The sequence below is a fragment of the Nyctereutes procyonoides genome, unplaced genomic scaffold (genome assembly GCF_905146905.1).
Source record: "Nyctereutes procyonoides isolate TBG_1078 unplaced genomic scaffold, NYPRO_anot_genome, whole genome shotgun sequence".
Taxonomy (NCBI): Eukaryota; Metazoa; Chordata; class Mammalia; order Carnivora; family Canidae; genus Nyctereutes; species Nyctereutes procyonoides.
In genome coordinates this window covers 119085810-119111720 of record NW_026575125.1, presented here as the reverse complement: position 1 = coordinate 119111720, position 25911 = coordinate 119085810, and the positions used below count along the sequence as shown (strand labels likewise).

General features: G+C 42.6%; 1 protein-coding gene and 1 pseudogene across 1 annotated transcript in view; both read left to right on the top strand.

Annotated features, from left to right (window-relative positions):
• Window positions 1–25911, top strand: part of MECP2 (methyl-CpG binding protein 2) — a 55571-nt gene that overhangs the window by 9118 nt on the left and 20542 nt on the right. Inside the window, exons 2-3 of the mRNA XM_055337810.1 lie at window positions 20517–20861; window positions 21076–21128. Coding sequence (XP_055193785.1) covers window positions 20832–20861; window positions 21076–21128 — 83 coding nt within the window. The 5' untranslated portion in view covers window positions 20517–20831. The remainder of the gene's footprint in view (window positions 1–20516; window positions 20862–21075; window positions 21129–25911) is intronic.
• Window positions 7820–7968, top strand: LOC129519019 (U4 spliceosomal RNA; annotated as a pseudogene).

Sequence of the window (25911 nt, the reverse complement as noted above, 5' to 3'; positions counted from 1 at the left end):
GTCTCTCAACCGCTGAGCCACCCAGGCATCCCTGAGAGACAAAATCTTAAGCAGGCCCCATGCACAGTGCGGAGCCCGACACGGGGCTTGATCTCAACCCTGAGATCATGACACCAGAGCTGAAATCAAGAGTTGATGCTCAACTGACTAAGCCACCCAGGTGCCCCTTTACACCAGCGTTTTTGATGAGCACATGACTTTTCATTGAAGTCCATGCCTCGATTTAATTAGGGGCATATCCTTTGTTTATGTGTTTTCATTGCTCCAAATGACAGGTATGGATATGTGCTGATGATTCCACTCCGTGCCTGCATCTCTAGCCTCCCTCTTGAGCCCCACATTGAGTAGGCTCTTCAGTATTTCTGCCTGAGTTCCTCACAGACATTTCAAACTTAACAAGTTCCAGACAGTTCTCTTGCATCCCCCCCACCCTTCATATCTGCTTTTCTTGCCGTCTTTTTTAAATCCCAGTACATAACATCAGTATCCATCCTGTTACCAATCCAGAATTCTATTGATTCTACGCTTTCCTTTACCAGCAACTCCTGTGGGAATCTACATTCAAAATGTACCTCAGAGCCAACCACTTCTCACCACCTGTAATGCTAAGAATTCAGTCCAAGCCACAAGTCACCCCTCAATGGATGCAGCAGGACTTTGGGCGACATTGAGCAGCTTCCTCACTGACACTCATGAAACACCACACATTTCATAGGACTATTTGTTAAAGTGACACTCAATTCTAAATGATGGTATTGTTCCACATTTAGTAACTTCATCTGGCCAATACATTTCAGCTTAAGTACTGAATTCCTTGCTGCTCCATGCTGAAGGATCTGCAGTTCATCAGGCTGTCATCCATCCATTTATTCCACGATGGAGTTAGGTGTGTACAGTACTTCAGGCCCTGTGGTAGGCAGGCTGTAGGATGACTGAGACATTTTGGTACCTTTCATCATAGAACTTCTGTTTGGAGAGAGAGACAGACTTCACGTAATTGACAAATAATTATGTAATTTCAGTAGGTTAAGTGCTCTGAAGGACAAGTGGTGGTGGTGGGGTGCTTACTATGATCATGAGTAATGGAGGAACAGTCCAACCTGGAAGGGATAAGGAAACCTGTGCTGAGGAGGCAATGTTGAAGCCGAGAATTGAGGGTGAAAAAAGTGGGCAAGATGCAGAGTGGAGAAGGGCTTTCCTAACTGAGAAGAGCCTTTGTGAAGGCCCCGAGCCTGGCGCATGAGAGAGCTTAGCGGTCTGAGGCACTTAAGAAGCCCTGTGTGGCTGGAGCAGAGCTGGGGAGGGGGTGGCAGTGATGCAGGCAGACAGGTCAATGGGCTAGGTGCACGTTTTCTTTTTTTTTTTTTTTTAAGATTTTATTGATTTTAGAGAGAGCGTGAGTATGCTCAAGCAGGGGGAAAGGGAGAAGGAGAGAAAAGATCTCAAGCAGACTGTGCTGAGCGCAGAGCCCAGCACAGGGCTCAATCTCACCACCTTGAGATCATGACCTGAGCGGGAATCAATCCAGAGTCAAATGCTTGGGGATCCCTGGGTGGCGCAGCGGTTTGGCGCCTGCCTTTGGCCCAGGGCGCGATCCTGGAGACCCGGGATCGAATCCCACATCGGGCTCCCGGTGCATGGAGCCTGCTTCTCCCTCTGCCTGTGTCTCTGCCTCTCTCTCTCTCTCTCTCTCTCTCTCTCTCTCTCTCTCTCTCTGTAACTATCATAAATAAAAAAATTAAAAAAAAGAGTCAAATGCTTAACCAACTTAGCTACCCAGGTGCCTCAGTGGAGGATTTTTTATGTTAATGTCAGATCAGTAGGAAACTATTGAAGAGTTAGGTTGTTTGGGGTTGGAGTTTTTATCAAAATATTACAGCCACTTGGTAACAATATAACTTGTCTCAAAACAGGTTATGGTGAAAACAGCAGCCTTCCTCTTCCTGTTCCACTACCCAGATAGGACACCTTTTAGCTGGTTCTACTTTCAGTTTCTTTGATGGTTACCTTCAAAATTAAATCACATGCTTACACATCTTTCTTGATTTATACCAACCTTTGGGGAATTATATGAACTCCATGAAATGAAAGAGGATGGCTTAGTGTCTATCACCTCCCATGTTGAGACTCATATTTTCTCTGTAACTTCAACTATTAACATCAGCTTTAGTCTATATGGCACTTCTCTGTTAAGGTGAAGATGTGAATGACCCTGCTTTTTCTCCTACCTTTTCCCCACTTTTACTTCTAAAAGCTACACTTGACCATATCAGTTCTTAAAATTGTTAACATTTGTGTTCTGCCCTACAACCACATCCAGTTAGTCATAGGTTAATTTTAAAGTTGAAAACCTATCGGAGTGCCTGAGTGGCTCAGTGGTTGAGTGTCTGCCTTTGGCTCAGGTTGTGATCCCGGGGTCCTAGGGATCAAGTCCTGCATCATGCTCCCTCTGGGGAGCCTGCTTTTCCTTCTGCCTGTACTTCTCCCTCTCTCTGTGTGTCTCTCATGAATGAATGAATTGAATGAATGAATGAATGAATAAAATAAAATCTTTAAAAAAAGAAAGAAAACCTGTCAATATCACGGACACTTACACATATGTAAATATTGTTTATCCTGAGGTCAAGTCACAAATGCTAGGATGACATTTCCTTTATAGGTCTGCAGTCACAGTTGCTAGACCACTCAAAGGAGAGTGTGACCAAGCAAGGTAAATTGGATCCTCTTTTCTTAGACTCCGTCACCTGCTTAAAATCCTTGCCAGAATTAACCTGCTTTATATTTAGACCTTGGCTTTCTTATACAGGTCTTCCCACTGTTTCTGATTGCGTTTTGCTCTTTTTTAATAGTATTCCCTGATTTTGTTGTAAAATCTTTCCAGCCATGCTGTTTCTTTCTGTAGTTTTGTGTCATCATCTCCCCTTTCCCCCTCAGAGATTCCACTCAGAACTCTCTGTTCTCCTTCTGCAATCTGGATATTTATTCTCTAAGGTTGTACTTAGCTGCCACCTGGATCTTCCCTTCACTGAGCTCTTGGGTTGGAGCCCCAGAAGCCATGTCTTTTACATGGTTTACTCCTTGTTTTCTGGAATACACCTTTAAATAACTTACTAAGATAATGGTGTGTGTGGGCAATAAACTGTAGTGGACACTGTTATTACTTACCCACGTCCATTCCTTCTTTACCCATTCCTATCAAAACCCTGGTATGATTCACCTTTCTACCTTACCACCACCAGAAAGGATCCTTAAGTCATTCCCCACATTGTATTCCCTTGGCAATTGTTATTGATCAAGGTTGGACTTACGGTCTCAGTTGGTCCATTCAGAATGAAGGGGAGAGCTTTGATGGTATATTCAGGGTAGACTCTCTTTCCTTCACTGGATGTAAATCAGGAAAGTGCTGTTGGCAGCTCTGGTGTAACCTCAGGCTGAGGTACTACCAAGCTTGAGGACAGCACTTCCTCACCAAGGTTGGTGGAGCAGAGGGACAGGAGGAACCTGGTGTCTGCCCTAGCTCTGGGCTTCCAGTTATGTGAGAATATATTTTCTTATTGTGTAAGCCGGTTTGAGTTGGCTTTTCTGTTACTTGCAGCCAAAAGCATTATAAGAGACAAGTCTTCTGAGTCACTGCATGTCTGAAATGCTTTACTTATGCTCTTCTCGATTGAGCATAGGATTCCAAGTTAAATTATTTCACCCCTGATTTTGAAGGCACTACTTCCATTGTCTTCTAGTGTGCAAAGTCACTGATGAAAGAAACATCTGATGTTAATCTGATTGTGGTTCTTTGGTAGGTGGCCTTTTTTCTTCTTCCCTGGAAAATTTTTAGGATTTTTTTTTTCTTCAGTGTCTTGAAATTTCAGGAGAATGTGTCTGGAATTGTGTCTTTTTCATTCATTGTACTGGGGTCAATCAGTCAAAATACTTTTTGTCTATTGTCAATTCTTTTTAAAAAATGTTTCATTTTTCCATTTTCTCTTTTTTTATGGAGATTCCTTTTAGCTTAATTTTGGACTTCTTATATTGGTCCTCTGTCTTAATCTTCTCATATTTTCCTTTTGTTTTCTTTCACTCTGAATTTTGGAAGATCTCCTAGACTCTATTTCCATCCCTTCTGTTAAATTCTTTATTTCAGCCAAATCTTTTTCTCTACTTACTGTGAATCTTGTGTGCCCACTGCCTAGATTCAATAATTGTTAACATTTTGACATACTTGCTTGGTCTGTTTAGATATATGCATTTTTATATCTTTTTGCTGACCATTTGCAAGGAATTTGTAGCTATCATGACATTTCATCCCTAAGTACTTCAGCATACATCTCCTGAAAATAAGGACATTTTCCAATATAACACAATGCCCAGAGCACATCTAAGAACATTAACAGTTCTCTAATGTTATCATCAGACAGTCATTCTAAATTCTAATTTCTCCCAAATGATTCTTACCGCTGTTTGGGAAGAGGAAACTGGAAAGCGATTAAAATTTATACCTTACATTTGAGTATGTTTCCTTTTTCTCTTTTATTTTTTTAAATATTTTATTTATTTATTCATGAGAGAGAGAGAGAGAGAGAGGCAGAGACCCAGGCAGAGGGAGAAGCAGTCTCCATGCAAGGAGCCCGACGTAGGACTTGATCCCGGGTCTCCAGGATCAGGCCCTGGGCTGAAGGCAGCACTAAACCACTGAGCCACCTGGGCTGCTCTCCTTTTTTTCTTTTAATAAAAACAGCCCCACCCATTCCACCTGTGACATTGACTTTTTGAATCAGCCTGCCCAGTTGTTTTACAGAAGGCTCATATTCTAAATGTGTCTCTTTTCCTGTTTCTCCTTTATAATTAATTATAAATGAAAGGTTAGATTAGAGGGCTTGCTTAGGTAAACATATGGGGCAAGATTATTTAGTGTTAGTATCAGATCAGGAGACACACACTGGATAGGTATCCTGTGGCTCCTGATGTTCTGTTTTACCATTTGGTTGAGGAAGCAGATGACTACCAGGTCTCTCCAGATGCAGCTGCACAATTTTCCTGTTGTAATTGATAAGTAATGTGTGGTATGATGCTTTGGCACTGTACAGAGGTTCTGTTGCCCAACAACCATTCACGCAATGATTTTAGCATTCATTGATGATCCTTTCTTGCTTTAATCTGTTATTTCACTGGGAATTACAAAATGATGGATTTTCTGATTCTGTCACCTCTTCTACATTTAATATTGGCATGCTTCTGTAAAGAACTTTCCCTCATCAAGTAAGGAAGAACTATATTTCCTCCTAAAAAGATACCATAAGTACTAAATCTTTGCCTTTAATTACTAAATTAATTACTAAATTCCAAAGTAAGGAGTTGCTGTAATAGTCACCCTCAGATGGTCGCAAACTGTCTGCTGTTGTGTTTTCTCTTCTCTTTCATGTCATTGTGGACTCACGGATTTTTGTTTATTGAATATTTTACAATTCAGCTATAGTCACTATTTTTTTATCCAATTATTCCAGATTTGGTCAATGAGAGCCCCTTCATGCTGGCACCTGGGTCCTTTGGCATACTCTCATTAATGAATCTTTCAGTGATTCTTTGCTTTCTGGTACAGTAAGAAAGCATGTGTTCTTTTTCCATGTGTGCTTTTCCTGCCCCAGAACTGGTTCCAAGAGCTCTGATTCCTTTTAGTGGAGAATGGTATTTAGTAGCCAAGATTTGGGTGCTAGATGTGCTCGTTCTTACAGGGGTGACATTCTCTCTAGGTTCTCTCAGTGGATAAAGCTACAAAATATACTGAAAAGGATTTTAAACTAATATTGGAAAATTTAACATTTGAGGGCTTGTCTTTAACTTTTATTTTTTCATATCTTTTTCTTACACTGAAAATGTTTTATTTATTTATTTATTTATTTATTTATTTATTTATTTATTTATTTATGATAGTCACAGAGAGAGAGAGAGAGAGAGAGAGAGGCAGAGACACAGGCAGAGGGAGAAGCAGGCTCCATGCACTGGGAGCCTGATGTGGGATTCAATCCTGGGTCTCCAGGATCGCGCCCTGGGCCAAAGGCAGGCGCCAAACCGCTGCGCCACCCAGGGATCCCTGAAAATGTTGATTCATTTTTTAAGATTTATTTATTTGAGGGCAGCCTTGGTAGCTTAGCGGTTTAGTCAGCCCAGGGCATGATCCTAGAGGCCCGGGATTGAGTCCCATGTCAGGCTCCCTGCATGGAGCCTGCTTCTCCCTCTGCCTGTCTGTCTGTCTGTCTCTCTCTCTCTGTCTCTAATAAACAGAAAAAATTTTTTTTAAAACATTTGAGAGAAAGAAAAAAGATTTAAAAAATAAAGATTTGAGAGAAAGAGACAGAGTGTACAAGTGGGGGGAGGGGTCGAGAGGGGGGAAGCAGACCCTGCTGAGCAAGGGAGCCCGGCGATGCAGGACCTGATCTCAGGACCCCAAGATCATGATCTTACCCTAAACCAAGAGTTGGGTGCTTAACCAGCTAAGCCACACAAGCGCCCCAAAGATGTTGATTCTTAACATACTTGCTTTATCAAATAATATACATAAAATAGTGATAAAATTATAATACCAATATTACCACTAACCTGCAGTCTCAGTGATTGAAGAATCAATCACAGGACAGAGTTCACAGCAACCACAGCAGCTGGAAACCAAGGACAGAAATCCTGGAAAGCAGATAGACACAGGCAGGGGGCCCAAATTTTTCATAAAAACTTGACCAAATTCCAGCTATGGCAAAATAAATGAACAGAACTTCAGATGCCTCCCACCATAGGGGAAGATAGTTTGGAGTTTGAATTCTACCAATTTGACTGTCTGCTAAAATAAATTGGTACTGTTTATTGAACTATAACAGAATCCAAAATCTGTCAGTCTATCATTCACAATGTCTGGACATTTGAAAAATTGGAAAATGTGATCCTTACTCAGGAACCAGGGGTAAGCAAATTTTTTTCTGTACACAGTAGCTATTTTATTTTATTTTATTTTATTTTTAATTTTTTTAAATTTATTTATTTATGATAGTCACAGAGAGAGAGAGAGAGAGGCAGAGACACAGGCAGAGGGAAAAGCAGGCTCCACGCACCGGGAGCCCGATATGGGATTCGATCCCGGGTCTCCAGGATCGCGCCCTGGGCCAAAGGCAGGCGCCAAACCGCTGCGCCACTCAGGGATCCCTACACAGTAGCTATTTTAGGCTTTGCTGGCCATGTAGTCTCTGTCACAACTATGCAGCTCTGCTGTTATAGTGTGAAAGCATCCATAGATAGTACATAAGTGAATAGGCATGATTGCATTCCAGTAGAATTTTATTTATAGATAGTAGGTCAGATTGGGCCTGCAGGTCATACTTTGCCTACCCCTCCCTGTTCAAGAGAACAGGCAATCAATGGCGACATACTCCAAGATGACCCAAGTGTTGGAATTAGCATAGACAAATTTTTAAAGCAGTTGTTGTAACAACGCTCAAGTACATAAAAGAAAATAGCTCATAATGAAAACACAAATCAGTAGTCCTAAATCCACTCATATTGATAATTACATTGGATGAAAACAGACTAGACATTTCAGTTAAAACAGCAGAGATTGTAAGCTGGATTAAAAATCAAGGCCCAGGGGATCCCTGGGTGGCTCAACGGTTTGGAGCCTGCCTTTGGCCCAGGGTGCGATCCTGGAGTCCCGGGATTGAGTCCCGAGTCGGGCTCCCGACATGGAGCCTGCTTCTCTCTCTGCCTGTGTCTCTGCCTCTCTTTCTCTCTCTATGTCTATCGTGAATAAATAAATAAATCTTTAAAAAAAAACAAGGCCCAGAGCTTTGCGCAGTGGCAGTATTGTAGCCAATGAGGTTTATCCGAAGCGCGATTATTGCTAATTGAAAAATCAAGGCCCAGGACCTCTGGGTGGCTCAGTCTGTTAAAAGCATCTGACTCGATCTCAGTTCAGGTCTTGATCTCAGGGTCATGAGTTCAAGTCCCATGTTGGGCTCTATGCTGGGAGTGCAGCCTACTTAAAATCAAGGCCCAACTATATGTTGTCTATGAGAGAAGTGGTTTTAATATAAAGACACAGCTAGGTTGAAAATAAAAGAATGGGGAAAGGTATACTGTGCAAACAGTAAGCATAGGAAAGCTGGAGTAGCAATACTAATATCAAAAAAAGCAGACTTCAAAACAAAGGATATTACCAGAGATAAAGAGACACACTTCATAGTGAGAAAAGGATCAGCTCATCAGGAAGACATTGACAATCACAAATGTGTATGTGCCTAGTTATAAAACTAGTTATAAAGCTGCCAAGTACATGAAGAATAATTGGCAAAATTAAAGAGAAAAATAGATAAATTTGTAATCATACTTGGGAAATTTTAATACTGAGTAATTGTTAGAACTAGACAAAAATCCGGATGCAGATCTGAACATTACCAGCCACATTGACTTAATCGACATTTATGGAATAACACTCAACAATTGCAGAACACATTCTTTTCAAATGTACATAATACAGGTCAACACTATATCATTTGCTGGATGATAACACAAGTCTCAGTAAATTCCAGAAGTTTGATTTATGTTCTTTGATCAGAATGGGATTAAATTATAACAAGATCTAGAAGAAAAACTCCGACTATTTAAAAATTAATACATTTCTGAATAGCCCATGGGTCAAAGAAGTCAAAAGAAAAATTAGAGAATATTTCAAGTAACAATGAATTATAATGAAAATAAAACATTAAGATTGATAGGATGCAGTTAAAGGAGTACTCAGCAAAATTTATAACCTTAAATGCATTTGCTAGAAAAGAAGAAAGGTATAAAATTAGTGATCGAAGATTTTACTTTAAGAAGCTAGTAAAAGAGGGGATCCCTGGGTGGCTCAGTGGTTTGGCACCTGCCTTTGGCCCAAGGCGCGATCCTGGAGTCCCGGGATCGAGTCCTGTGTCGGTTTCCTGGCATGGAGCCTGCTTCTCCCTCTGCCTGTGTCTCTGCCTCTCTCTCTCTCTCTCTCTCTCTCTCTCTCTCTCTCTCTGTGTCTATCATAAATAAATAAAAATAAATCTTAAAAAAAATTAAAAAAAAGAAGCTAGTAAAAAAGAAAAAGCAAAGTAAATAGAGGGAAGAAAGTGATAAAGGTAAGAGCAGGAATGTATGAAGTAGAAACAGCCATAGAGATAATTAACATAGCCAAAAGTTGGATCTTTGAATATATCAACAGATAATCCCCTGGCCAGGCAAATCAAGATGAAAAGAGAAGCTCGTGAGTTACCTATATCAAGCATAAAAGGGATGTTACTGAGACTTCTTAAGACATTAAAAGAATCCTAAGGGAATGTTATAAGCTAAAGTTGGCATATGAAATGGACAAATTCCTTGAAAAAAAAGGACGTCAAAACTGACATAATTTGAAATAGAAAATACTTAATAGCCATTTATCAAGTAAAAAGATTTAATTCATTATCAGGGTGCTTGGCTGGCTAAGTTGGTAGGTAGAACATGGGACTCTTGATCTTGGGGTTGTGCATTCAAGCTCCATGTAGGGGATGGAGCCTACTTCAAAAAAGATTCCCCCCCAAAAAAAGTAAAAAAGAAAATTCTAAGCCTAAATGGTTTCACTGCTGAATTTTTTTTGGCTTTTTAAATTTATTTTATTTTATTTTTTATTTTTTTTTTAATTTTATTTTTATTTTTATTTTATTTATGATAGTCACACACACAGAGAGAGAGAGGCAGAGACACAGGCAGAGGGAGAAGCAGGCTCCATGCACCGGGAGCCTGATGTGGGATTCGATCCCGGGTCTCCAGGATCGCGCCCCGGGCCAAAGGCAGGCGCCAAACCGCTGCGCCACCCAGGGATCCCTTTTATTTTATTTTTTTAAAGATTTTATTTATTTATTCATGAGAGACACACAGAGAGAGAGAGAGAGAGAGACAGAGACACAGGAAGAGGGAGAAGCAGCCTCCATGCATGGAGCCTGATGTGGGACTCGACCCCAGGACTCCAGGATCATGCCCCGAGCCAGAAGGCAGATGCCCAACTGCTGAGCCACCCAGGCATCCCTATTTTTTTTTTATTTAAATTCAATTTGCCAACATGTAGTATAACACCCAGTGCTCATCGCATCATGTGCCCTCTATAATGCCCATCACCCAGTTACCCTATCCCCCTCCACTTCCCCTTATGCCACTTTTGGTTTATTTCCCAGAGTTAGGAGTCTCTCATGGTTTGTCTCACTGGTGAATCTTATCAAACATTGAAGAAATAACACCAATCTTACATAAACATAAGCTTTTAGAAGATTTAAGGAGAAATACTTCATAGTTTATGAGTCTGCCATAACCCTGATACCAAATCTTACAAAATGATTACCTAACAAGAAAATTATAGACCAGTATCCATCCTTAACATAATGTCAAAATCCTAATAAAATATTAGTAAGTCAAATTAATATATAAGAAGATAATGGATCACAACCAGGTGATATTTTTCTTAGAAATAAAAATGTGATTTAACATTCAAAAGCCACTCTGTAGTTCACCATATTAAGAGAATAAGGAGGGGACACCTGGGTGGCTCAGTTGGTTAACTGGTCAGCTCCTGATTTGATCTGGATTTCATCTCATGATCTCAGGGTCATGAGATCAAGTCCTGTGTTGAGTTCCACACTGGGCATGGAGTCTGCTTGTTTCTCTCCCTCCTCTGTCCCTACCCACCATTTGTGCATGCATGTGCACACATGTTCTCAGATAAATAAATAAATAAATAAATAAATCTTTTTATTTTATTTTTTAAGATTTAATTTATTCATGAGAGACACAGAGAGAGGCAGAGACATAGGCAGAGAAGCAGGGTCCATGCAGGAAGCCCAATGTGGGACTCGATCCCTGGACTCCAGGATCATGCCCTGGGCTGAAGGCAGGCGCTAAACTGTTGAGCCACCCAGGCATCCCAATAAATCTTTTTAAAAAGAATAAAGGAATAAAAACATAATTATCTCAATAAACATAGAAAAAGCATTTGACAAAATTCAATGCCCTTTCATAATAGAAACTTACCAGATTAGGAATGGAAGGGAACTTGCTCATTTGTTATGATGCATTTATGAAAGCTACAGATACACTGTATTTAATAGTAAAATATTGAACATGTTACCCCTAAAATCAGAGAAAAGGCAAAAGTGTCCACACTTAATACTTATGTTTAGTATTGTACTAGATGTTTTAGCCAGTATGATAAGGCAAGAAAAGATAAATAGCATTAATGTTAAAAGGAAATAAAACTGTTCTTTTTGGGGGTAATGTAGGAAATTTGAGAACCTATAGAGGAGAGAAAAAGCAACTAAAACTAAAAAATGAATTCAGCAAGGTCTCAGGACATAAGATCAATTATACAAAAGTTAATTGAAAGGTGAAAATAATAATGCAGAACCATTAGGAATAATTTAATGAAAATGTACATGGTCTATACACTGAAACTGAAAACATGGATATAAGAAATTAATGATCTAAATACCATGTTCATGAATTGAGTGGTTGACTGTATGTTAGTTCCCCCATCTTGACCTGTAGATTAGACATAATTCCAGTAATAACTACAGTCTTTTTGTAGAAATTGACAAGTAGATTCTAAAATGTATATAGAAATGCAGAGTGCTAGAACATTAAAAGCAATCTTGAAAACAACAAAATTGGAACATTTACCCTACCTGGCTCTGACTTCCTATAAATCTGCAGTAATCATGACTGCTTGATACTTGCAAAAGCATAAACAGATAGTTCACTGGAGTAGGAATAAAGAGCCCAGAAATTTTCCAAAGTTCTGTGACCTTTTTTTGTTAGAGAGAGAGAGAGAACAAAGGGGGTGGGGTTGGAGAGGGAGAGCAAGATCTTTTTTTTTTTTAGATTTTATTTATTCATGATGGGGGAGGAGGGCAGAGACACAGGCAGAGGGAGAAGCAGGCTCCATGCAGGGAGCCTGATGTGGGACTGGATCCCGGGACTCCAGGACCACACCCTGGGCCTAAGGTAGGCGCTTAAACCACTGAGCTACCCAGGCTGCTCAGAGAGCAAGAATCTTAAGCAGGCTCCATGCCCGGTGCAGAGCCTCATGCGAGGTTTGATCTCACATCCCCGAGATCATGACCTGAGCTGAAATCAAGAGTTGAATGCTTAACTGATTGAGCCACTAGATGCTCCAATGATCATTTTATTTTTAACACAGGCACCAGAGCAGTTCAGTGGGAGAAAGGACAACCTTTCCACCAGATGGTTCTGAATCATAGCAAATAATGTTTATACCAGACAAAAATGAACCTTGACCCTATCCATGTTAGTTTTCTAGAACTGCTATAACAAAATACCACAGACAGGATGGCTTAAAACTCAAGGTGTCAGCAAGGCCATGCACCCTCTGAAACCTGTAGAGAAATCCTTCCTTGCATCTTGCTAGTTTCTGGTGGCATGCTGGCACTCTTTGATGTTTCTTGATTTGCAGCTGCATAACTGCAGTGTCTGCCTTCCTCATCACATGGTGTTTTCCTCATGTGTCTGTGTCTTCACATAGTTGTCTTATAATAAGGACACCAGTCTTAGTGGATTAAGGGCCCACCCTATTCCAGGATGACCTCATCTTAACTAAATAGATCTGCAATGACCCTATTTCCAAATAAGGTCACATTCTTAGGTTACCGGGGTTAGGAAACTTCAACATTAAAATTAAAATTTTTTGCTCTTTAAAGGATACCGTTAAATTGAAAAGACAAATCACTGAGAAAATAGTTGAGACAAGTAATAGAGAAAATAGAAAATCATATATTTGACAAAGTACTTGTATTTAGACTATATAAAGAACTCCTACGGTTCAATAATAGGGGAAAATTTTTAATAGATACTTCACAAAGGAGGGCATATGAATGATGACCATGAGAAAGTGCTTAACACTATCCATCAGAGAAATGCAAATTAAAACCACAATGAAATACTACTACACATCCACCAGAATGGCCAAAATTGAAAATTGACAATAGCAAATATTGATGAGAATGTTGAGTATGACTGAATGAGAAATGCTAGCAGGGAACTTTCTGTGGTCATAGTGATGTTTTCTATCTTTTTTTTTTTTTTGATGTTTTCTATCTTAATAGAGGTTTGGCTTCTACAGATGCATGCACTTGACAGAGCTCATCAAATGATACACATGAAAGATTTGTCATTTCACTGGTTGTAAATTTTATCTAAAAAACCAAAAATGAGTTTTCAACTCTAGTTAATGGTATGTGTGCCAAAGTATTTGGGTATACTTGTGTGCAAACTTTGAAATGCATCGAAAATAAGATGGAGGGGATCGCTGGGGGGCTCAGCAGTTTATTTATTTATTTTTTTTAATATTTTTTTTATTAAACAATTTTATTTTATTTTTTTATTTATTTATGATAGTCACACAGAATGAGAGAGAGAGAGAGGCAGAGACACAGGCAGAGGGAGAAGCAGGCTCCATGCACCGGGAGCCCAACGTGGGATTCGATCCTGGGTCTCCAGGATCGCGCCCTGGGCCAAAGACAGGCGCTAAACCGCTGCGCCACCCAGGGATCCCTAGGGGGGCTCAGCAGTTTAGCGCCGCCTTCAGCCCAGGGTGCGATCCTGGAGACCCGGGATCGAGTCCCACGTCTGGCTCCCTGCATGGAGCCTGGTTCTCCCTCTGCCTGTGTCTCTGCCTCTCTCTCTGTCTCTCTGTCTCCGTCTCTCTCTCTCTCATGAATAAATGAATAAAATCTTTAAAAATAAAAAAGAAAATAAGATGGATTGCTGGATAAATGAATGATGTCAACGATGGCAAAATCTAGGTGATTGAGTATGTGGGTGTTCTTTGTGTGGTTTACTCAATTTTTCTGTATGTTTGAATTTTTCTTTATAATATGTTGGAGGAAAGTCACTTGGAACAGTTCTTTCCTGTGTGGTTTTATTATTGATTTGATATACAGCCAGGTTTATTTGTTTTCAGCATTGTTTACTTTTTTCCTCTATTTTTGGAATATGTAAAGTATTTAATGGTTCAAAAGTCAAGCCTTATTTAATATGGGGAATTGCTACTTCACTGAATCTTGTTTAGTTGTGATCATAGAATAACAAGTTACAATTGTAATAATGGTTCTTTATATTAATGGCTTATGTGCCCACATTTTATGTATATGTAAGCAACATTAAAATGCAAGTTGATGTCTGTTGAATCTAGTATAACAGACTTGAATTTTTTTAAGCCAACCCATATAAGAAATATATATGCAAGGCCACCTGGGTGGCTCCGTCAGTTAAGTGTCCGCCTTTTGCTCAGGTCATGATCTCAGGGTCCTGGGATTGAGTCCTTTTTTTTAAAATTTTTTTTATTTATTTATGATAGTCACAGAGAGAGAGAGAGAGAGGGGGGGGGGGGCGCAGAGACACAGGCAGAGGGAGAAGCAGGCTCCATGCAGGGAGCCCGATGTGGGATTCGATCCCGGGTCTCCAGGATCGCGCCCTGGGCCAAAGGCAGGCACCAAACCGCTGCGCCACCCAGGGATCCCCCTGGGATTGAGTCCTACGTTGGGCTCCCACTCAGTGGGGAATCTGCTTCTCCCTCCTCCTCTGCCTCTCCCTGTGCTCATGCTCGCTCTCTCTCTCAAATAAATAAATAAAATCTTGAAAAGAAATACTCAGAAGCCGCATTTCTGTTTCTACCCCCTTGATTCCCTTGTAGGTGATCACTTTATTAGTTTTTTGCTCATCCTTCTAAGTGTTTCCTCTTACAAAGATAAGCCAATAGACCTGTATTCTTATTTCTCCTTCTTCCTTACACAGGAAGTTAGCATGATGGATATACTGCTTCACATTTTGTTTTTAGTTTGTTTCCACTTGGTCTGTCCTGGAGATCATTCCCTGTCAGTGTCCATTCCCTCCTCTTTTATGGCAATATGGATTTTTCCCTTCCTCATTCTTCGTATTCCTGCTACATAGACTCCGTTGTATAGATGAACTGTGCTTTAGCTGAACAGCTCTCTGTGGATGGACATTTGGATCCTTTTCAGCCTTTTCCTATTGTAAACAATGCCACACTGTTGTTATGTATTTGTAGCTAATCCATTTTTAATCTCTGAACCCTTGTATTGTTTGTTTCTTTCTTGTTTGTGAACACTTCTGTTATGGTTTTATAGCTATATTGTCTTCTAGAATTTTTCCCAGAATATAATATTTCCTCTAGGGACAGAATTGGTCCCTCTTCCATGTTGCTGGATCTCTTCCCCTGGCCCTGGAGAGCCATTCAGGTTGGGGACAAGAAGCCTGGGTAGTTGGCACACTGCCTCTGCTCTGGTGGAGTCCCATTTCCTGTGGGGTCTCTCACCTAAGAGGGATTTGGAATAGGAGTTCTGTTCGGGACAGAACAGGTTAACCAGAGTTGCATTTGCAAGGTAAGCAGACAGGAGTCAGCCTTTCTGCCATGGACCCTCAGAGGCCAGATAGAAGTGGGCTTTACCTGGGCTGCTGTCCACCAGGAGCTTTGCAGGGAGGAAAGGAAAGTTCCAGCCATAGATTTAGAAAAGACCCCTTGGTTTCTTGAAAACAGGAGAAAGTGGCACCTAGCCACTCAAAGGGTGCTCCACCGACCAGCCCCAGTATCATTAGCCTCACTTTGGAGCTTTCTGGAACTGCCCTGCTGCAACCTTCTCAATGACAATATGATGCTCACCCAAGTGATCCATGGAAGTTTGAGGCGCACTGCTTGTCCCTGGTCTGCGCTGCTCTAAGAGCCTCTTTTGGGTTCTCACTGGCACACGGGCTCCCATTTCCTTTGTAGTACATTGTGCACTGTTCCATTAGTCAACATATTCCTCCTACTTCCAGCAACTAGAAATTTGTGAAATACATCCGTTCAGAAGTCTCCTTGTGGTATCATCTCTGTTGGAGGTTTCTTCCTCTTTATACATCTGTTTCTTCAAGATTTGAAGGGCTTTGTTTCTTCAAGATTTGAAGGGCTAGGTAGCAAATACATGTATATATTTGGTCTTTGTCTAGTGAATGATTTTTAGCAAGGACCTAGCTGTAATGTGGTGAACTTCATCAGAGGCGATAGGGACAGAAGCCAGATTGGAGTGAGTGGGAGGTGAGAGAGTAGAGACCAGGTATATACAACTCTTTTTGAGAAGTTGCGCCATGATGAGGACCAGAGAAATGAGTGTAGGGTCAAGGTCGATGGTGTTACAGAAGGTCTTTTTCAGATGGGTGGCTATGAGAACATGTTTATGTGGGGGGCAGTGGGGGAGACAGAGCCCTAGAAGAGCAGAGTCCTTGCATGGAGGGTGGGCTTTAGGTGGGAATTTCCTCTTTGGTAAGGGTGGGGAGGGTAGAAGTCATATGGATCCTTGGTTAAGGTTCACTAGTCTGTTGAGAATTAGAACTTGTATAGTGCTGGAGGCCAGAGGTCCAAAATTCAGGTGTCACAGGGCCCCACTCTTTCAGGAGGCTCTAGTTAGTAGAGGATCCTTCCTGCTCTTCCAGTGGCTGGCAGCTACCTGGCAGTCCTGGATGTTCTTGGCTAATGGTCACATCACTGCATCTGATGCTTCTTTTTTTTAAGATTTTATTTATTTATTCATGGGGGGGGGGAGAGAGACAGAGACAGAGAGGCAGAGACACAGGCAGAGGGAGAAGCAGGCTCCACGCAAGGAGCCCGACATGGGACTTGATCCCGGGTCTCCAGGATCAGGCCCTGGGCTGAAGGCAGCGCTAAACTGCTGAGCCACCCGGGCTGCCCGCATCTGGTGCTTCTATCTGCACTTGGCTTCTCACCCTAATCCAGGAGGAGCTCATTTTGAGATCTTTCACTTCACCACATCAGCAAAGACCCTTTTCCCAGATAAGGTCACATTCAGCGGTCCAGGTTTAAGACATGTATGTACCTTTTTGTGGCTACCATTGAACCCACCTGTCCATCACCAGGGTAGAAGGTCCTAGGGAAGGCCAGGAGTCCCCCACAGAACAGTTTTCAGTGGAATCCAGGCTATAAGCAGAGGGACAGTAGCCAGCCATTCAGTTCTATTTTGTGTAGCATGACCACAGTATTTTAGCTAACGGAGCTCATGGTAGACTTAATGAGCTATTTATCTTGTCCTGAGTGGTCTTTTTAAAAAATTTTTTAAAGATTAAAAAAAAAGTCTTTATTCATTCATGAGAGACACAGAGAGAGAGGCAGAGGGAGAAGCAGGCTCCTTGCAGGGAGCCCAATGTGGGACTCAATCCCGGAACTCCAGGATCACACCCTGGGTTGCAGGCGGCGTTAAACTGCTGCACCACGGAGGCTGTCCCGGAGGGTCTTTATACAGCACCCCTGTAACTCCTGGGTGTCTGGCTGCCACAGTTTGGGAACTGTAACAGAACAACCTTACTCACTGGAAAGTTTGTGTAGGTAAAATCAAGAGTTCCTTTAAGTCTGTTCTCATACTCCTGTACCTTGGGCCATGACTAGATGTGGAAGTAAAACATTAAAAAGTGAAAGTGCAGGGCACCTGTGTGGCTCAGTGGGTTAATAAGCATCTGCCTTCAGCTCAGGTCACAATCTCAGGGTCCTGGGATCAAGCCCCATTTCAGGATCCCAACTCAGTGGGGAGTCTGCTTCTCCCTCTCCCTCTGTCCCTCCCCACTCTGTGCTCTCTCCTTGTCTCAAATCAGTAAAATCTTTTTTTGTCTGTTTAAGTGAAAGTGCTGGAGTGCCTGGCTGGCTTAGTGGGTAGAACATGTGACTCTTGATCTTGGGGTTGTGAGTTCAAGCCCCATGCTGGGTGTAACACTTTTTAAAAAGGTGAAAGTGCTTACAATTGTGCTCATTTAAAAAATGACTTTTTGAAGATGCACATACTCTGAAGCCTAGCCACAACTTTTTGTTTTTTCTTAAAGTCAGACAACTTTTACAGTAGCTGCTGCTGGTGCCCGAAAATGTAGCCCTGATCGTTTCTATCATCTGCAAAAGCAGAGCTCCTTCTATGTGTCCAGCTGAGTGCCTCCATACCCAGCTTCAATAAGCCTTTTTTGTCCTTGCAGGCACTCAGATGCCAGTGAAGGTTCCATCTGCTCCCTGGCCCAGACCTCCCTCGTATCCTCGCTCATCTCCTTCCCTGTGTGAATGGCATGGGGAGTCGTCGTAATCCCCAGGCATGCCACCTCGACAGCTTCACCAGTTTCATGCTTTGTCATATTCTGTTGTTGAAGCCTTAACACTGATGAAATTCAGTTATCACCTGCCACACAGCTGAATAGAGCCCCCTGACTTCTCTGGCCAGCATACTGCAGTTCTCCAGTTTTTCCTTGCCTCTCCCACCCTCCTCATCAGCCATCACACCTTCTGATACATCGTTTCCTAGTTCCTGGAGAGCAGGAAAGCAATCCAAAGGAGAACATCAGCAGGTCCTACATCTCCTCACTAGCATCTACCTCTCCACCCTATACATACCCTCACTCCTCTCCTGGGCCCTTGCTCCTGTTTCTGTTCCAGGCCATCTCTGCAGCCCTCTTCTGTGTCAGAGATTGATTGTTTCCTTGATGCTGGATCCTTCCCATATCCCTTGAAGCCTGCTGCTACTTCTCCAACTTTGACAAAAGTGGCTCTTGACTCCACCACCCTTCCACCTTCTTTGCCTCCCTTTACCGGCAGGACTCCTCCCTCTCTCTCCACACACTTTCTTGAGCTCTCTGTAGTTGGCTCTTTGCTGACAGGAATGATGACCTTTGTGTCTTTAATAAACCCAGGAGTTAGTTGTTACTTCTCTTTCCTGACGTGTCAGTATCAGCGATCTTGGTTATCCATGTGAGTCAGTCCCTTTCCTCCCTCGAGGCTTTGCTCAGTGAGGCCTACTCTGACCACCCCGTTTCTTCCAAACCACAGCTTTGGTCCCTTTCTAACAGAATAGGTGACTGACCATATTTATCTTAATTGTCTGTCATCCTTACTGGGACAGAACTCTGCAGGGCAAGATTGTCCATTGTATTCAGAGATCCTTTGTAGTCCTCAAGAGGTCCTTCATGAGTGTGTCCCCAAGTGATGTTGGAGGCCCTTGAGCTTGCACTTCTCCACCTTCACTCCTAAGGTGATCTTATCTAGCCCTCATGGCTCTCTATCCATTTGCAAACCTCTGGCTACCAAATTTTTGTCTCCAGGCTGACCAGGCGTGCTGAGCTCCAGACCCATGCTCCTAGTGCCAACTTAATATCTGCTTATCTTCTAACAGCCTTCTCCAACTGTACCTCTTCAAACCTGGGCTTCGACACCCCCTCCGCACGCAGTGCCTTCTCTTTCCCTGGTCTTTCCCTTCGCAATAAACAACAACTCCGTCTTCTTGCTCCTGTGCCAAAAGCCTGGTGCTAGTTACCCACATAGCTTCTACACCATATCCCATTTATCCACAGGCCCTGTTTGTTCTCCCTGACAACTCTCCTCATCTCACCTGGTCCCATCCTGGTCTAAGCTCCCAGCCTTGCTTCCTTTTGCCTGCATCTCTGTCCAGTGCTGCAGCATGCAGGCTGGAGTAGTATAGCACTCTTTTGATCAGGACTCTCCCTGGACCGCCCCTTCCAACTCAGAATTAGAGCCAAGGTTCTTACAGTGGCCCACAAGGTCTGGTGTGATCACCTCTCCTGCCACTCTCCTGTTACTCATCCACTGTGGCCTCCCTAGCCTCCCTTCCTGGACCCTCTGAGTATACCCTGCCCTTCCCTCTCTTGGGAACATCTTCCCCCAGGTATCACACAGCTCCCTTTTGGTCTCCTTCAAGTCTGCTCAAGTGTCACCTTCCACTCCCTGAAAGCTGACACCTGACTCTACTGCCACCAGTTCCCCTGTCGAGCCTCACACTTGTCACTGTCTGCTATATGCTGTTTTTTACTCATTGGTTTTATTTGTGTTCTCTCTCTCTCTCTCTCTCTCTCTCCCACCCACCCACCCACCCACCCACAAGAATCTAAGCTCCATGAGGGCAGGGGTTTTCTAACCTTTTTCCTGCTGTATCTCCATGCCTAGAATCATGCGTACTTACTTGTTGCATGGATAGATGGATGAATGAATTTTGTAGTGGGACCTGGCCCTAATATTTTGTTTTATGCTGAAAGGGATAGAATAGAACGTAGCCTGCTCTGCTCTTGACTCATTAGCTTCTCTGTGGCCAAGAGGAACAGTTTTGTTTATGGGTTAATCAGACCTGCAGTCTGGAGTAAGAAGGTACACATAAAGGGCAGATATTTTGATTGGTTAGTTTGATTTACTTTTTGAGGATTTGCAGTTATCCAAAAACATGGAACAAATTGATGAAAGTCTAAATAACACCCACACAGTTCCCCCACTTTTTAAACATACGTCCTCTATGAGTGTATGATTTAACAGCATGCTTTTCCAATGCAGCTTTGCAAAACAGGGGAAATGAATTTTAAAGACGGTCAGGTGTCTTTGCAATCTGTGGCTTTGTATTTGTGTAACAACATTTGTGTTTTACCAACAGATGTGCTGCCTAAAGTACCCATGAGAATGGCCTTTATGGTTTTCCGCCTGACTGGACGGAAGCTCAGGAACTGATTCCTGAGAGGAGGCTGACACTGCCCACCCCAGCTCTCAGGCCTCAGGAGCCTGACCACTCCTCTCCTTGGGCCCTTAGCGACCCCTACAGACATCCGGTGCAGCCCCCATAGCCAAAAAGGATGATGGTCTTCTGGCATGTGGCTCTTTCCCTAGTGGATGTTGATCTTCTGGAGCAGAGAGCCCATGCAACTCCTTGGGACCTTCCCCTCTGTAGTACAGTGCCCAACATGAGCGGCTGATGGACTCACTTCTGAGTGTCCCAAGACCGGTAAGGGGCAGAATTTCTGGCTCACCACATGGCCTCCAAGCCACATATATGTATGCCTGCTACCTGGGCCTCGTGTCCCAGGCTCACTCAGCAGGCTTGGGCTGCTCCTTTTCCTACTCGGTGGCTATAGTTTGGGAGAGCAAAATGCTCTGGTTAATTGAACTTTTGGGAGTCTCAGCAATTCGAACAATGTTTTTGTTTTTCTTCTGGTCAGGTTATGGCACCCACTACTATGAAGGCAAGGAAAGGACTCTGGTGTTGTAAGAGGTAGTATGTTATGTCATTAATTATTTCACTTTCAAGTTTTTTATATTTCTTTCAGTAAAGCAAATTTTCTTTGAATAAATAATACTGGGAGCTTATCACACAGAAGGCATATGTGTTGTCCTCAATACATTCTGAATTATCGGAGTTTATTTTTGTCTCTCAGATTCACTTATAAACAAATCAAAGGCTGCACTTTTAGCCAAGAGAAATAGGAAGAATTTCAGAATATGGTCATTTTTCAATAGCTTGAATTATAGTGATTATGATAAACTTGATGAAAAAGCCATGTAACAAGTAAACCTCACATGTGGTTTATTGTGAACATTTTGGTGTGGTATTTGTTTGTTTCTAAACTCCTTGATACCTTTTTTGGTGTCGAATCCCCGTTTTGTGGATCTTGGGTAGAGGTGGACCTTAGCTTCTACTTAAGAAAGCCTAAGATGGGATTGTCCTGTGCCCTGAAGTCTGGAGATAGGGTGTTCGTGCCCATTGCAGTGGCTCCAGAAGTATCTGGGATCCAGGGCCCCTCCCATCTTTTTCCTCCATCACCTAAAGCAGGTGCATTCTATCCTCAAAAGTTGCCCATGGTCACAGGATGGCATTTGCAGGTCTAGCCATTGCATCCTCCTTTCCAGGTAGGAAGAAGGAGGCATGGAGAAGGTCAGAAAAGCACTTGTGGGCTTACCGTCCAGTCCCACTTAGTAACTTCCATTTCTGTCTCCACATCTGTTAGTTTTTACTGAGGAATGAACAGTGGCTAGAACAGCAATCATTTATTTCATACTCATAGGTCTAGGTCAACTGCCAAATGGGGTTCAGATCTGGTCCCAAGCCCATCATTCCAGAAACCAGGAGGGAGAAACAGCTGCCAGGGACAATCTCTTCTTAGGCGAATGTCATCCCCAAAAGGAATGAGCAGAGACACAGAAGCCACTTAAAGTCTCTTCGTCCTCAGTCTCATCAATGGAAGCCAGACATGTGAGCAAGTGCAGAGCCAGCAGGCGGGGACATGAGCTCTGCCCATGGTCCATGGGGCAAGAGCAGGCATGAAAAATAGGAAAGGCAGTGCCCTCGGCCACTGTCTCATTGGCCAGAATGTCATCCCAGCTCTGCTGGGAAGCTGGAAAATACCTTTTCTTAGCTGAGCTTAGGGTCTTGTTACGAAGGCCTACAGTGAACCTCGGCATTGAGGGGTAGCTGGTAGGGCCTGCTGTGACAGATATTCCCTCTCCTTGCTCCCTGGAAACTAGGGGTTGGTAGCGAGACCTAGGCTCGGCAAAACCCATGCTGCACTCAGGCACTCTGACTCTTGAAGGGCAGTGAGAGATAAGTCATGGTAGTGGCACATGCATCAGGAAGCCAACAGTAGCAGCTGATCCGGCAATGGGGCCCCTTTAGTACAACTGTGGCTGTGTTTTCAGTTGTGCAGCTGCTTTTCTGGGCTTAGTTCACTAGTCGTCTCTCCATTTTCAGATCTGCCAAAGAACTCCTTTGTGATTGAAGTTAACTAGAGGTGGTTTCTGTTGCTTGCAACCGAAGACCTTGCTGCAGTGCATGGGGTCTAGGCAAGGTAAAAACATGCTACTTTCACAGTTTTATCTTAAGTATAGTAGACAGGCATAGGTTTTTGAACTTTACAATTAAATCCCAGCTCTACTAGCTGTCAAGTCACTTTTCCCTCTTTGAGCCTCAGTGTTGCCTTTGGTAACATTGCTTTGCAGTGTTGCTGAGCACTGAGTGAGATTGTAAAGTGAGGTTTATGAGAGCGTTGGGAAAATGTCCTGCTCTGAGCTTTTGGATGAACTATATCGTGTTTGGGTCATGGGCTTGTAATGTAGGAGTGCTGGTAGTGCCTCAGAGGGTCCTTCTGGAAAGCGGACGAGGAAGGGCAGGAAGCACCACTAGTGCCCGCTTTGAGCAGGGCTCTTGCAGACCCCAGCCTCCATAAGAGCACCATGCTCGACAAACAGAGGCTATCTGGTGAGCGAGTGAATGCATGCATGCTGGGTGCAATTTCATGGGACTTGGGTGAGTCTGAAGTGTTTGAATATTGCAGCTGCAGATCCCCATCCAGTGAATCATCCTAGACTTAATGCTTCTGACTGGTCACTGGGAACAATGATCTTGGGCTGTTGCACAGTCGTTTATTGTGAGTTGGGGATATTTTTAAATTTCCTTTTCAGTCTAGACTTGCATACAACAGTTTTTATTGCTAACTTACCACTAGTCACACTAATGAACAAAGAGTGAGAACAGGAAATTTACAAGAGAAGAGATATAGGTGGCCAGTGAAGACAGGAAAAGAATTCTGCCTCAGTGACAGAGACACAAATGAAAACAAAGAAGATGCCATTTTCACTTACCAAATTTGTAAAAAGTAAAAAAGGAAGAAGGAAAGAGAAGACCTAGTGCCTGCTAATACTGGGGTTTGCTCCTGCCACACAGCTCACTCCCCACCTCCAGGGCTGGCTTGCACACCCAGCCAGGTGATGTCCTTCCTTGTCTGCAAGTGTGCTTGGATCTGCTATTGAGTGGATGAGCCATGCACATGGTTCTTAACTCAAAGTGCACACCATAGGGTAACCCTTGGTCTGTGCCACCCTGGCCCCTCTGCAGGGAGCAGCTGCTTCTGGGGTCTGATAGATTTCCTGTGAGGTGTCCCATGCACGTACACACAATTCGAAACCTAATTTTATGTTCCCTGCACCTGCTTGGGTCAGTGTGGCTAAGGTATATTTTTGTCCATTTTGTCTGTGTTACTAAATATACTAGCATGAAGTTGTGCATAACTTTTATAAACTTCTGCAACATCTGTATTTATGTCTCCTTTTTTGTTTTAGTATTGTTTACTTGTACCTTCTCTGTTTTCCTTGTTTTGGTAGAATTTTGTTGGTTTTATTACCTTTTCAAAGTGCGAACTTGTGGGCATTATTGTCCTGTATTTACTATGCATCTACAACTCATTATACTCTGCTTTTATTTTTTTCATGTCTTCTACTTTCTTGGAGTACATTCTCTGGTTTTCTTTTTCTCTCTCCTAAAATTGTAAACTTAGCTCATTGATTTCCAACCTCCTTTCCAAATACAGCCATTTAAAGCTGACCTGCAAACTATTTCAGCTGTATGCATCAAGTTTTGATGTGTAGTATCATCACTTTAAGTCATCCAAAAGGGTTTTTCAGTTCCCTTTATGCCTCTTTCTTTGACACCCCCCCAATTATTTAGAAATGTGTTTTAAATTTCCAAGCATGTGGCTTTGTGGTTTGTTTTTGTTTTTGTTACTATTGTAGAAAAATCAAGTTCCAGCTAAACTGAGAACGTGATCTGTGTGACAGCAGCCCTTGTAGCATGTTGAAAAGTGCATGGCTGCCTGAATGGAATGTGCAGCCGCCAGGTGGAAGTGCAGGAGCCCATACAAGCTCATCACCTCAATCTTGTTCACTGGGTTATGAAAGTATTCTCTCTTCTTACTGTCATTTTGTCTATTTGATTTACCCACTGTGGGAGAACACATGTCTCAGTATTCTGTGCTGCTGGACACATCAGTTTCTTCATGGGCTTTGTTAATTTGGGCTGTATTTATTTTGAGGCCAGATTTTCAGTTTTTGAAACAGTTTTATCTTCCTGGTGAATTGAACCCTTTGGCATTATGAAGTGACTGTATGTGCTTTTGCCTTGAATTTTACTTCATCTGATGGTTAGTAGCACTGCACCACCTGTGTTTTTGGTCAGCACTGCCACTTTTCATTTTCTTCTTGTGTTTTTATGGGTTAGAAGTAGCTCTTGAAAATGGCAAATAGCTGGATTTTAAAAAAATTTGTTCTGTTTACATCCATTTAATTGCTAATGCGTTTAGATTGTTCATACCATTTTATTTTGTATGCTCTGTTTTTCCACACTTTCTGTTCTTTATTTTTTCTTCTTTCTTGACTTCTCTTGGATTGAAGTTTTTTTTATTTATTTATTTTTTATTTTGTTTTATTTTATTTTTTTTGAAGTTTTTTTTAATTGTGTAAAGATACACATAATATTTACTGTTTTGACTATTTTTTTTAAAAAAAAGGTTTATTTATTTATTAGAAAGAGACAGAGACCACATGAGCAGGAGGGGCAGAGGGATAAAGAACCCCAAGCAGACTCTACACTGAACATGGAGCCCGACGTGGGGCTTGATTCCAGGACCCTGAAATTATGACCTGAGCCAAAACCAAGAGTCAGACACTTAGCTGACTGTGCCACCCACACACCCCATCTTGATCGTTTCTAAGTGTACAGTTCAGGGGCATGAAATACATTCTCATTATTGTGCTACTGTCTCTCAGATTGAGGCTTCCCTTTTTTTTTTGAGAGAGAGAGAGCGAGAGAGAGAGCGTGAACATGTGGGAACAGGGGAGGAATGGAGAGGGAGAGGAAAAAATCTGAAGCAGATGCCCTGCCCTGCTGAGCATGGAGCCTGAGATGCGGATCAGTCTCAAGACCCTGAGATCATGACCTGAGCCGAAATCAAGCGTCAGACACTTAACCGACTGAGCCACCCAGGTACCCCTGAACGTGGTATTATTAATGAACGAATATTTCTGTAAGCTTCAGGAACCTTTGATCTTCCAGAAGGTGGTCCCATGGACTGTTGATGTGTTGTCAGACATCCGAAGTTAGCTGGGCAGGTCCTTTTCCACCCAGATGTTGCCCCCGCCCCACCCCCCACCTGAGGAGCCTCCTGTTGCCCACTGTTCAGTCCCCAGGTAAGTCTTTGGGTTTCAGCTGACATCCCATTAGGTGGCGA